This window comes from Anabas testudineus, chromosome 19 (assembly GCF_900324465.2).
Source record: "Anabas testudineus chromosome 19, fAnaTes1.2, whole genome shotgun sequence".
Taxonomy (NCBI): Eukaryota; Metazoa; Chordata; class Actinopteri; order Anabantiformes; family Anabantidae; genus Anabas; species Anabas testudineus.
Genome location: NC_046628.1, coordinates 17,588,790 through 17,601,252, shown reverse-complemented (window position 1 = coordinate 17,601,252; position 12,463 = coordinate 17,588,790). Strand labels below are relative to the sequence as shown.

The following is a 12,463-nucleotide window of genomic DNA, read 5'->3' as shown; positions in this document are numbered from 1 at the left end:
CTGAAACATCGATTAGTTCAGAGGGAAGAGAAATTAGAAGAAGAGCTTAGGAGGAGAAGAAAACGAGGAGCTGGAGGGATCAGGGCAGGAGGTGAGACGAGAGAGACGTGGTCCAGAGATGATGTTGGTTCAGTATGAAGAGTAGAACTATTTTAAATCCACTAACACAAGTTCAGCAGTAAAGTATCAGAAGGAGAAACATCGTGTGTGTGAATGATGTTAAATTCAGCAATAAAACAGAACCAATGAGGAAAACACACCCGCAGCTCTGACAGTCATTAGTTTGACTGTGCAATGACAACAGAGATTTATCTCATCTTATCATTATAAGTAAAGCATCACTTCCTCAAATGAACATTATTTTAAGTAAACTACGGTAAGTTCTGTGTTTTCAGGCTCTCGGCAGCAGCTTGTGCAGGATTAATGTCTGTTTATCTTCTTCTATGTGTGAACTAATCATCGTAAACTCTGAGGCTGATCGCTGTTTTAGAGATTAAACCCCTCCAACCTCACCTGTCTGATGTCAGAGCTCTGTCTCTGTGGTGACAGATGATTAACGTGTTCAAAAGACTAAACACAACATGGAATGAGAGGAATGAAAGAGAGAAGGGAGATGAGGACAGAAGAGGGGGAAGCCAAGGAAGATGGCAGAAAGAAGGGAACGAGATAAGAGAGGAGGAGGAGGAGGAGGAGGAGGGAGCTGGGAGAGGAGATTAGGAGGTAATGTGTTGATGTGGATGACTGCTCTCAGCCACCGGGGACAGTTTCTGCAGGTGTGTGTGTGCTTTTAAAAAGTTTGGTTTCCTCTCAGGTCACTGTGCTGTGACTAAGCTTCTCCAGGCAGGAAACAGGAAAACAAACGTGTGTGTGTGTGTGTGTGTGTGTGTGTGTGTGTGTCTATGTGTGTCTGTGTGTGTGTGTGTGTGTGTGTGTGTGTGTGTGTCTTCTTTAAGGTGAAGTTTCCTTTCCATTGCAGAGTTTTTCTGATCCATAAACAGGTCCGTATTGTCTCTGAGAACCTCCTGGTCGGTATTGTCTCTGAGAACCTCCTGGTCGGTATTGTCTCTGAGAACCTCCTGGTCGGTATTGTCTCTGAGAACCTCCTGGTCCGTATTGTCTCTGAGAACCTCCTGGTCCGTATTGTCTCTGAGAACCTCCTGGTCCGTATTGTCTCTGAGAACCTCCTGGTCCGTATTGTCTCTGAGAACCTCCTGGTCCGTATTGTCTCTGAGATGAGAACCTCCTGGTCCGTATTGTCTCTGAGAACCTCCTGGTCGGTATTGTCTCTGAGAACCTCCTGGTCGGTATTGTCTCTGAGAACCTCCTGGTCGGTATTGTCTCTGAGAACCTCCTGGTCCGTATTGTCTCTGAGAACCTCCTGGTCCGTATTGTCTCTGAGAACCTCCTGGTCCGTATTGTCTCTGAGAACCTCCTGGTCCGTATTGTCTCTGAGAACCTCCTGGTCGGTATTGTCTCTGAGAACCTCCTGGTTTACTGTGAAGCTCTGTGTGGACAGGGTTTGTGTCACAAGTTCAGATCTGTTGAGCTGCTCTGATCTTTGTGGTCACAGCTGATCACTAGAAGGATTAGAAACTAATGACTTCACACGGGGACCAGATGGATCAAGGTATCTGCTTGGTGAAACATCAATGTGAGATGGTTTATAATAGAGCGACAGCTGGAGTTGTGGAGCCGTGAACACTGATAACTAGGTCGATTCTTGTTTTGGCACCGACGGTTCTATTCTGCAGTACGTGTGTGTGAGTGGTGTTAAACTTCCTTTTACCTTCCTGAAATTCAATCATTCATATCAAGAAGGAACCATTACAAACATGTTCTCTGCAAACTATCCAGATTAAAGAAACAACAAACGTCTGGTAGCTGATAATTAGAAAACTGTTGTGGTGGTAAACATTGATTTAGAGGCTCTTAAAGTTTCAGAATACTCGACACGTGAACGCTCGCTGTGGCTCCTTCAGGGTCCAGATCTGTAAAAACACTGATCCACAGGCCTTCGCTTCACACTGAAGGTCTTTTAGTCTTTTATCAGCAGCTTGAAGCTGACACTGTCCTTCGTACTGAAAATATAAAAAATAAAATTTAGTTTGGATTTTTTTCTGTGTTGGTTCATTTTTATTTTGTGCTCAGAGGAGAAGCTCCGTCTCTTTGTGTTTCTGACCTTGGACAAATCAAATGGGAAATTATTGAAATCCCTTTTTTCTTTTTCTTCTCTTCGAACACGAGCTGTAAAAACACGTTGTCCTTCATGTGCGGAAAAGATTGTAAATAGTAGTAAAGAAAACATCTGCTCCTGTTGTAGCTTCTGTCATCATGATGTTCCTGCTTTACAAGAATCAGCGAAGCTTCATTTGTCCACGTGTGAAATCTCTCACCTGATGTTTCTGCAAATTGATTCAGTTCATTTCAGCATCTGAGTGAAGTATCGAGTCTGTTCGTGCAGACTTGGTGAACAGTAAATCACACAGCATCGTCTCCGTCTTTTGCCTTTAGGACATCCTGAACAACCTGGACTCCTGTGATCTGGAGGATGACGACCTCATGCTGGACGCAGACCTGGCAGAAGACGCCTCACTGCACAGTGGTATGTTAGCTCCTCACCGTGGTTTTAGAGAAGTGAACTTAGAAGAATGAACAAACCAAAACCATCAGCTAACATGAAGCAACTTAAACATTATTTAAACAGTTTGAATCTGCTCACTACTTCAACAATAATTAAAACCATGGGTTTGAGTTTCCACATGTTCTGAATTCATCACCTTCTTCTGCTGGAGAACAACTCCTGTTGGTCACTTTGTGGTAGATGATTCACTTTTCACTGAACCCTGCTGCAGATGGAGACGGGATGTCCCACATGGCTCAGTGGAGGAGACGGCAGCTCTGCTGGGGAATGCAGGATATCCACAATGACAATGACAGGTACTGCAGAGAACTGTGGCCTGCTGTTAGGTCCTGCTGATCCATGTTGGGTCATTAAGGAGGAAATATTGCTCCTAGATATTATACAATGTGGTGGTCGGGGTCAGAGGGTCATTTCAATGTTGAGAGGTTTGTTATGTGTCAGTCTGCGGGAACTCGGGACTCGGGACTAGTGAACAGGAGAAGCTGACGAGGGAAACAGGTTGTTGCTCTGAGTGAAATGTTAAGATTCGATTCTCTGTGATCAGCTGCTGCATCTTTACAGTCTCGATAATTCAGTGACTTGTTAAAACTAAGGAAACCCTGTTTGTCAGCTGGTATCTGCAGTCAGACTCCACAGCTCTGCTCTCTCTTTATACAAACAACCTCTGCTGAACTGGACAAGAGTCACAGCAGCAGGACAGATGTCATGTCGGTAGCTGATCGTCGTGTTTTTATCGCCCCCTCAGTGACTTCCAGTGTTACAAGCTCGCCGAGGACCCCGGGAATAAGAGGACAGACATCAGGGACGGTGACCTGATTCTGGATCTCCGCACTCCGAGGTTAAACATCTTCAGTAAAACCACCTCTCACTGTTTATTATGTTGGAGGTTGTGCAGCTGGATCCTTTACTTTACGTTTCAGAATGATGAGCTGTGTTTCTGTGCATCGCCCCCTCAGGTCTCCCTGTCTCTCTCCTGGTTCTCCTGGTTTGGGTCTGGATGTGGAGGAACTTGCTGAAGACTGTTCTGCCGTCAGGTCACAGCTGGAGTTCCTGCAGAGGTTACTGCAGCAGGTGAGACTGAAATCATTACCATGTGCAGCATTTCCTGTCTTCACTGTTCATTTGGATCAGTCGAAGCTTCAGATTCAGAGGTTGTAAAAACTGAATCTGTCGAGTTATCTGTTTAAAAAACAGCTGGTCTCTGTAGTTTTGATCAGATCTTCAGGTATTTGTTGCTCTACTGTTTTTCAGTTTGGATATTTAGATATTCTTTTACTAAAACCCGACTTAGTTTCATCTTTTAAAGCTCTGTTCTCTATAAGACCATAAATATCGGTTCCAACCTCGTTTTTATTTTTCTTTCTTGGGAGATTTTGAAACTTTTGGCCTTTTGACGACCTCCTCGTTTTACTGTTTGGATAAAGCTGACTTTTATTAAACCTTTGCTTATTTATCAGAAAGGTTTAATGGTCCATTTTTATTTGTTTGCTTCCTCGACTGACATCTGTTCGAGCCCGATAGAAAGAGTTCTGTTGTGAAAAGCTTGGACTCATCTTTTCAACAGACACAATCAGGCGTTCTCCCAGTTTTCACTGCTCAGAGCAAACTCAGCACACAGACGTGAAGTTCATATGAAAACCTGATCCAGAACTTTGGTCAGCTCCATAAGAGAGACCACAGTTTTACTGAATCTTCTTCATAACTGCATAAAACAAGAAAAAAGTGAAAAAGAAGAAATTAAAATGTTTTTATGAGTGAAAACAGGAAAGTGTTTGTTGTAATAACGTTAATATAACATTAATATATCGTATGTGGACGTGGTCCAGGAGGAAGACATGGACGATGACACTCTGACCACAGAAACTGTGAGTCCCGAGGCCAACGACTCCTCGCACAGCTCCGACTCTCAGGTTGGTGTGTTTCAAACTTTCTTAAAACACAAACATCAGCATGTTTCAGACCTGAACCTGGTTCAGCTTCCTGATTTAACTGTTAGTTAAACCCTTTACACGAGTATAACATATGTATGTTTGTGTTCAGGTGCAGACGCTCCTGCAGGAGGTGCAGCAGCTCAGAGAGGAGCTGAGGAGCCGAGACCGAACCATCGCACAGCTCACACTGAAACTGGTCTGTGTCCCCCCCTGTTTCTGTAGCTATGCTAACGTGCTAACGCAGTCGTGTTTACATGTAGTGCTGCGAGAAGTGATAATAAAAACATTTATATATAAAAATAAGAACAACAATGATGATGATGTTTGAAACTGTACAAATGTTTTGTTAGTGATAGAGTGAAATCCAGCTGCTGACGTCCAAAAACAGCTGTTAAATATTAATATTGGTGCGTGTGTACGTGTGCACAGGCTGTTCCCATGACGACCACCAGGTGTCGTTGCCAGGAGACGACAGGAAAGGTGGATCAGCACACACAGACGAATGTGACGGAGAGAGAGGACGTGGCCTCGCAGACGCCGTGGAGAGATCTCACTGTGAGGACGCACACAGACACAACAACAGTAAACCTGAAGCTGATCAGCCACGTTTTTCTTTTAATAGTTTAATTTGGTTTTTTACATTTCATTCTTCCACTTCTGTCCACTTTCACTGAGGACACCTGAAAGCACCTGAACTCTGGGTGACGTAGTTCAGCAGCGAGCGGTTTGTGGAGCAGTAAAAACTCTTATTTTGATGAAGTGTCTCCGTCTCAGCTCGTTCTATTCGTCGCTCTCTTTCCTTTTTCAGCCTCCTTTCCTTCTCTCTGATTCTGTCCCCCTGTGTCTCCTCAGGGTTTCCCCCCTGTTCCTTTCCTCTCTCCTCCCTGGCAGTACCAGCGCTCCAGGCCTTACAGGGGGAGGCCGAGACCCAGCATCCCCTCCCACCTCGCTAGGAAAAGTGAGTGCTGCAAACCTCCCCCACCACCTCCCCCCATACGCCCTGAATACCTCTGTCATCTCTGCTCCCTCTTTTCTTCCTTGGTTGTTAAGTGTTCGCTGTTAAAGGTGCAGTGCGTAAAATTTAGTGGCCTGAAGTGATGAGCAGCATCTGAATAAACACCTCGATCTGCAGGAATTAACAGTTACAGGAGGCGAGTTTGGTTCCTAACGAGGTAGAATGAGTGAAAACCCTCCTAACGGTGCCACTGTGTGTGAGTGCTGCTGAACCTGGTCACACTCGTGCAAAAAGACAAAAATGAATCTGCTGCAGGAAGTTTCCACCGACTCCTGCACAGTTTTAATGAAATTCATTAAATGAGTCCAAGGTTCCCAGAACATCAAATTCTTTATTAACAACACAAAACTCAACCAGGGACCCAACCTTGCACAGACTTGCTCTGTTAGCAAAGAGTACAGCAACTTAATTTAGTAAAAGTCAGAGGGTGAGGAGTCAGAGGTTAGAGGAGGCGTTTTTAATGGAGACGTGTTTCTCTGCCGGCACGAAATGACTCGAATATTATGCTCAAAATTACACTTGAATGAGACACGTGCACTGAATCGGAGCTCCAAATGAAAAGTTTCTGCGTGACATCGAGGGGCCGATTAACTTATTCATGGGAATGTACATTAACGGAGCGACTTCAGAGGAAACTCGAGGTGAAAACAAAGTTCAGACATGAATTAAATCTGCTCGTCGTTTCAGTTCACGTCACTCCGACTTAGTTTCAGTTTTACTTTGGAGCTTTCTTCATTTAGTCTGGACTTCAGCAGCTCCTGTGTTCATTTCACTCTTTCTTGTTTCGAGCTCCTTCCTATCTTTCCTTCCTTCCTTCCTTTCTTCCCATCCTTCCTTCCCTCTGCAGCCTGCATCGTTGAACCACCCACTCCCTCACCGCCCGTCCTCACTGTCTCGCCTCACGCTGAGCAGGGACAGATCATGGCCTCAGAAATCATGTCTGTGCTTGAAACAGTTGAGAAACCTGCGAATGACTTGTGTGTGTTCTCCTCTAACTCTCCTCCTCCCGTCTGTGTGTTTCTGTTTCGCTGCCGTCGCCCAGAAGTGGAAAATCTAGTGCTTTACTTCAGCGACACAGCGTGGTACAGTACTACTTTCTTATCTTCCTCATTCTCCTCCATCTCTTCTCCTTTCTTTTCTTTTCCCGACCCATCAGACAAAGGAAACACTGATGTCTCCTTTGTCCTAAACAAACCTTAAAGGTGCGTTAGCTGGTTTTTGGCCCCTAGGAGGCTCCACTGCTCCACATTATTTATCATTATAACTGTTTGTATTTCTATGTCTGCATGTTTGTGTTTTTGTATCAAGGACACAGTTGAAGTAAGTGAAGTGTTGTTTGACATTTTGTCGTTGACAGTGAGTTTTTTTTAATCTGGTCTAATGAAAACAGATTAAATACTGAAACACTGAACCAGAAGCTAAGTAGTAAAATACAATAGAGGATCTTTGAGAAATTAGAAGAGAATACTGCAAAAATACATCAGGGAAGGTCCTAAAACTAGATAAAGGGAACTGTTCCTCTGAGGTCTACACAAATCTTTGTTTGCATCATGACACAGTTTTAGTTTTTAAAGACTTCTCTTCTCTCTGACTGGAACACGTGACTCCAACTCTTTTTAAATGAACTGGATCATTTTATACAATAAATAAGTGTAATTAATCTAGTGTGAACATCTGATCATGTTTGTAGTTATTTTTATACAGAAACAGAAAATTGAAGATCTGTAGGTTCTTGTCACTGCACCAGAGTCACGTGTAGCTCTTTATTACTGTAGGTGTTTAATTTCTGTTTCTAAACATGTTAACGTATGAACATCATGTGCTCAAGATATTTCATACAAAGACACAGACTTTGGGAGTAACTTCCCATCTCCAGTCATGATTCATCGCTCCCTGGAGAACAGGTCACACCTTCTCCTTCACACTGAAATGAGTCCAGCACAGTCTAGAGGCTCGTTAGGAAGCAGTGCTGAGCTAAAATTGTCTTTCTAAATGGCTCTTAAATGTTGTATTAGGTGAGGAGCACTTCACTTCAGCTTGTTCAGTCGAACCACTGGTGATAAGTTCACTCTGGACGCCCTTCACTTCCTCTGGTCTCTGGTCTCTGGTCTCTGGTCTCTGGTCTCTGGTCTCTGGTCTCTGGTCTCTGGTCCGGGTTGCGTCCTCGGCATTGAGGACAGTGGGAGTTTGAATCATTGATGAACGTACTGAACTGATGCCAGAGAGTTTTCTGGATCATTAGCCTCCATATGAGATACCGAATACACCTTAAATCCTCAACAACTAATAATAATAAAGAACAGAACAACGCTTCAGTGGCCGTAAAAGGACTGAATCCACAGAACTTTATTTTTCCATCGTTGCAGTAATAGTTCGTTTCCCATCGTCTCAAACCTACAACTAATACCTGTCCCTTTATTTAACACTGGAGCTGATGGGTGATGCAGTGTGCAGTGATATTATTCATCTAATGAGCCACCGGAGACCAATGAGAAGGCAGCAGAGAGGAGAGGGGAGTTAGTTTGGGTGGATCAGCACTTTGTTCCTGTAGAGACGTCCTGTAAGTCATTGTCAGGGAAGCGGAACACTCCAGGAAAAGATTTGGCAGTCGAGTGGTTCCCTCTGTCCAACACAAGGTGAATCCTCCTTGAGACGAGCTGCATGTGGTCGAGGACACACTCGAGTCCACTTTTCTCTCCATCCTGTTTTTCTCTTCTCTCTTCTCCTTCACCCGTTCTTCTGTCTCCTCCTCTGTTGTGGTCCCATCTGTCCTTTTCTCTGCATCACGTCATCTCTTCCACGTCTCTCTCCCTCTACCCTGGCCTCCCTCTCTTTAATCCATCCATCCTGTCATGCATTATTCATGCATGGAGGGAGACACACTTTAAGACGATGCCCCTGCAGGAGACACAGGTAGACTGACAGGCTGCAGTACCGCTGTACACCACCAGATGTCAGTGTTCATCAGCAAATGTTTCCTCCTCTCAGTTTTGGTCCAGTTCTACACAGAACCTCATTTTTTCAGTATTCAAGGCCTGGAGGTCGGAGTCAGGAGCTTATTTTGACTCAGTTCCTTACTGAGTCTTTTTGAAACTGGAACTAAGTATAAGCAGTCGATGGAGCTCAGAGACACAGAGCAATGGAATCACAAAGTGTGAGACATGGAGTTTGAGGCTGCACAAAATAAAAAATATAAACTAATATCAGACCCATCGGGGCAGCAGTAGCTCAGTTGGTAGAGCAGTAATCTTTAAACCCCAAGGTTAGTGGTTTGATTCCCCGTTCCTCCTGTCGAGTCGTCATTGGACAAGACACAGAAACCTCCAATAAGTACCGTCTGGCAGCTGTTCGACCAGACTTTCCCCAAGGGGATCAATAAAGTACAGTATGTCATTATTAATATTATTATTATCCTTTTAAAACCGCGTTGTTCGTTCATCTGCAGTTGCAGGAAAAGATGATGACCAACAACTTTCTACATAAGTTGGTCATGAAATATGATCTAATCATCACTAAAGTCACGAAGCTGCTGAAGCTGATAAAACACAAACAGTCCTGATCCTTCATGTCCTTATTCAACACACTCATTAACACAGAGTGATGGTGCAAAAACAAACAGGGACCATTGGGATTTGTGGCTGCTTTGCTGCCTCTGGACCTTCTCTTCCCGTCAGGGTGGCTGTCGGAGAGCAGACGCTCAGAAGCAGCTTGGTGAGACAGCTACATGTGGCTTCTGACCAGTCTGAGCTCAACTAGTTCAACAAGTTATTAAAACCAGCAACAGAAAAAAGCCGGATCTGTTCTGGAATCAGATTCTCTGAACCAGACCATGTTTGGCTGCCAGTGGAAAGGGCTTGTTGGTGCAGCAGCAGATAATTAAGTAGTTTAGTTCATTTATCATCATTTGATGGTTTGAGCTTCCTAAATCTCTCTATTTGCTCCAGTTCTTTAACATTATTGCAAACTGAAAATCTGTCGTACTAAACAAGGCGTCTTAAGATGTCACCTTGAGCTCTGGGAAATCTGCTCTTTCATAGACCAAAGGAATAAATAACATCAGAAAAGAATCAGTAGACTAACTGACTGGAAATAAGAGTTGGAGGCTTCGTACACAGTCGTTTTTCACAGAATGTCTCTTTATTTGTGCGTTTTCTGACTAGAACATGTAAAAACCTGGTTTGCAGCAGTGACTTTCTAAATGTGTGCAGAGACGTGTTCAGTTTGTGGGTCTACAGGTGTAAATGTACCTGACAAGCATCCAGCTGAATATATCTGCTTCCACACGTTAACGCTGCAGCCTGCTCTCGTCTACACACTGATAATCTGATTTACAGTGGGAATCGAGGGGAAAGTAGAAAAACGGAGCGGTGGAATCCATCATATGCTGCAATCTCTGCTTATTGATCCTGGGAAACTCCTGCTGACATCCACCTAGACACAGTGTTCACTCTCATATTTCTGATGCGTGCACAGAAAACCTCAGAATGCGATTTAACTTCCTGGGAGACAGAAGGAAAACCAGCCGAGGAGAATCTGAGGTCAAACCCCGGAACGGGAGTTAGGTGATAAATAGTTGAAGTAGTTTCAAAACGGACTGTAATCTACAGACCTCACAGTACAGTCATGCAGATATGAATCACCACTACAGTTCACAGTTAAGTCATGATTTGTTTTCATGCTTTTTATCGGTGACAGTGACTGTAATGAATAAAACAAACTGAAGAAACCTTTTCCTGAGATTAGAGAAAGGAGTTTCTGTTTGTTTCAACGGTCTGATCAGAGTGTTTTAACCATTCTCAGCATGTGATCAACAAATTAATGTCTTTTTAATGTACAGTGTTTTCTGATCACACGTTAACATCTAATGCAGCAGGACACACTCTGATCAAAGCAAACAACACACAGGGATGAAAGCAGGAGCAAGTCCTCAGAAAGAATCTCAAATAAATAACGAAGGAGGTTTCATCTCTCTCTCCCTCACTCTCTTACATTTACCTCTTATTGAATATAAGAAAGAACTCTTATTATATTTAAGTAGACGTAGGTCTGTTGGACCAGACTTCTGGATTTGTGCGCTGCTGCGACTTCTCAACAATAAACAAGAAATAAAATAAAAGGGCTCTGAAAAGTATTTACAAATATTTACCAGTGACACATATGAACTCACTTTAGAGTGTTAAATTCTTCTTTAGGTAGTCAGACCACAGCGTTTCTCTAACCTTAACCAGGCACCATGAAAAGTTTAGTAACAGTCCAACAGGATGTCTGTTGACAGAAAAGAGAAGATTTTCAGATGTCAGTGTCACGATATTTGCAACTTGTCATCTGTGTTAAATGTGATCATAAAGTGTCTGTGTTCGATTCCTGAGACGTTACGGAACATTTCTTTAATGCTGGTGTTCTGCATCAACATCAAACCTTTAAAGTCTGTAGGAGTCAGAGTCTGTTTGATGTTTGATCATTTGTTTCATGGTTTATTTTATTATATATATAACTTGAGACCTAAAGAATCAAGTGGTCTAAACAAAGACATGTTGTCACATGTCCCAGTTTTAAGAATAAAGTTTAAACACAGTGAGACACCTGATCAGCCTCCGTCACGTCATGTGTTCGACCTCAGTTGATCAGTTTCGGAGGTCGTGGAGAACATGGCCTGACTGTTTCTTCTTCTGCTTTTCAGTCACAGATACTTCACTCCTCCAGCCAAGAGGACCAGGAACCACTAACGGATCAGGTCCCACCACCAATCCGAGCTCCGGCTAACCCCTGCTCAGCCCCGCCTGACAACCCCGCTGATGGACTCCCTGACCGTCCTGATACCAACATCACCGACCCTACGACCCAACGAGAGGACGGGAGAAGACAGCGAAAGGTGGAGGAGAAAGGCGAGACAAAGGAGAGGAGAGGGACCTCCAACCGATCCCTGCCTCTGCCGCAGCCCTCCAAACTCCACCTCTTCCTGTCTCAGACCTCGCCTTCGAGGACGAAGACGCCCAGACAGCTTTCCAACGACCCAGGCGGCAACAGCACTTCTGGAGTCAAGCTCAAATCTCTGGGCTTCACCTCCAGCTTCTCGCGCCTCCCCAAGCCAAAGAGCTACTGAACCCTGTCAGACTTTAAATCCGCTTCCTAACATGCAGCGACGTGAGCTAACGATTCCCGACCGAGCCGCCCTGGTCACGTGTACTGTAGTTCAGTAAGTGACTGAACTCTTTGTGTGTAAATAGGTGAAATATATCCAGTTAACTTATTTCTTGTTAATAGTTTGAGCACTGTGATTGATAAGAAAGGTTTAAAGCTGGTAACACTTTATTTTACTGACAACACTCGGCTTCCTGAACTGTAACTTCATGGAAACACAGTTATTGTTGTCATCTGTGAAATTAGAGAAACAGAACATGTGGACACAGTTTAGAGTCTGTGCCTTTAAATTAAACTATTAAACTATTTATCAATGAACTTTGTGGATCAGCAGAATCTCAGAGGGTTTTCATGGATCGAGCTTCATAAATTAATAAACTTAATAAAGTCTATGTAGAATATTATCTGGACATGCTGCAGCCAGTAAAATAAGGTGTTACCAAAAACCGAAACTGTCTGTAATGGTACGTTAACTATGTGAGTACAAGTCTAAAGGACGTCTTAATGTTGTCTCACACTGGCTCAGTCCCTGAGTGTTAGGAAGTGATTTTACTGTGTGTGTGCTGGAAACATCTGACAGCAACATGTGGCTCCTCTCTTCCACAAAATTCCCTCCAGCAAATTAGAAAATCACGGATCCTTCGCTCTCCCGATCATCTGTGCATCTGTTTAAGTGAAACTCTGCAAAACAACACGTCTGCAAGGTCAGAAAACCCACTTCTGTTGTTCTCTGCT

The 12,463-nt window shown here is 43.8% G+C and overlaps 1 protein-coding gene across 3 annotated transcripts in view; it reads left to right on the top strand.

The window, feature by feature from the left end:
• LOC113156270 (serine-rich coiled-coil domain-containing protein 2-like) overlaps positions 1-12,160 on the top strand; it is a 30,037-nt gene extending 17,877 nt beyond the window's left edge. The window contains exons 7-15 of one of the 3 annotated variants that reach the window (XM_026351307.1): positions 2,512-2,602; positions 2,853-2,937; positions 3,387-3,479; positions 3,598-3,712; positions 4,468-4,551; positions 4,682-4,768; positions 5,002-5,127; positions 5,425-5,530; positions 11,268-11,487. In XM_026351307.1, coding sequence (XP_026207092.1) covers positions 2,512-2,602; positions 2,853-2,937; positions 3,387-3,479; positions 3,598-3,712; positions 4,468-4,551; positions 4,682-4,768; positions 5,002-5,127; positions 5,425-5,530; positions 11,268-11,350 — 870 coding nt within the window. In that variant the 3' untranslated portion in view covers positions 11,351-11,487. Of the gene's footprint in view, positions 1-2,511; positions 2,603-2,852; positions 2,938-3,386; positions 3,480-3,597; positions 3,713-4,467; positions 4,552-4,681; positions 4,769-5,001; positions 5,128-5,424; positions 5,531-6,629; positions 7,631-11,267 lie in introns of those variants that run through there. The other 2 variants (XM_026351306.1, XM_026351305.1) reach the window with 2 other exon arrangements.
• Positions 12,161-12,463: the final 303 nt, after the last annotated feature.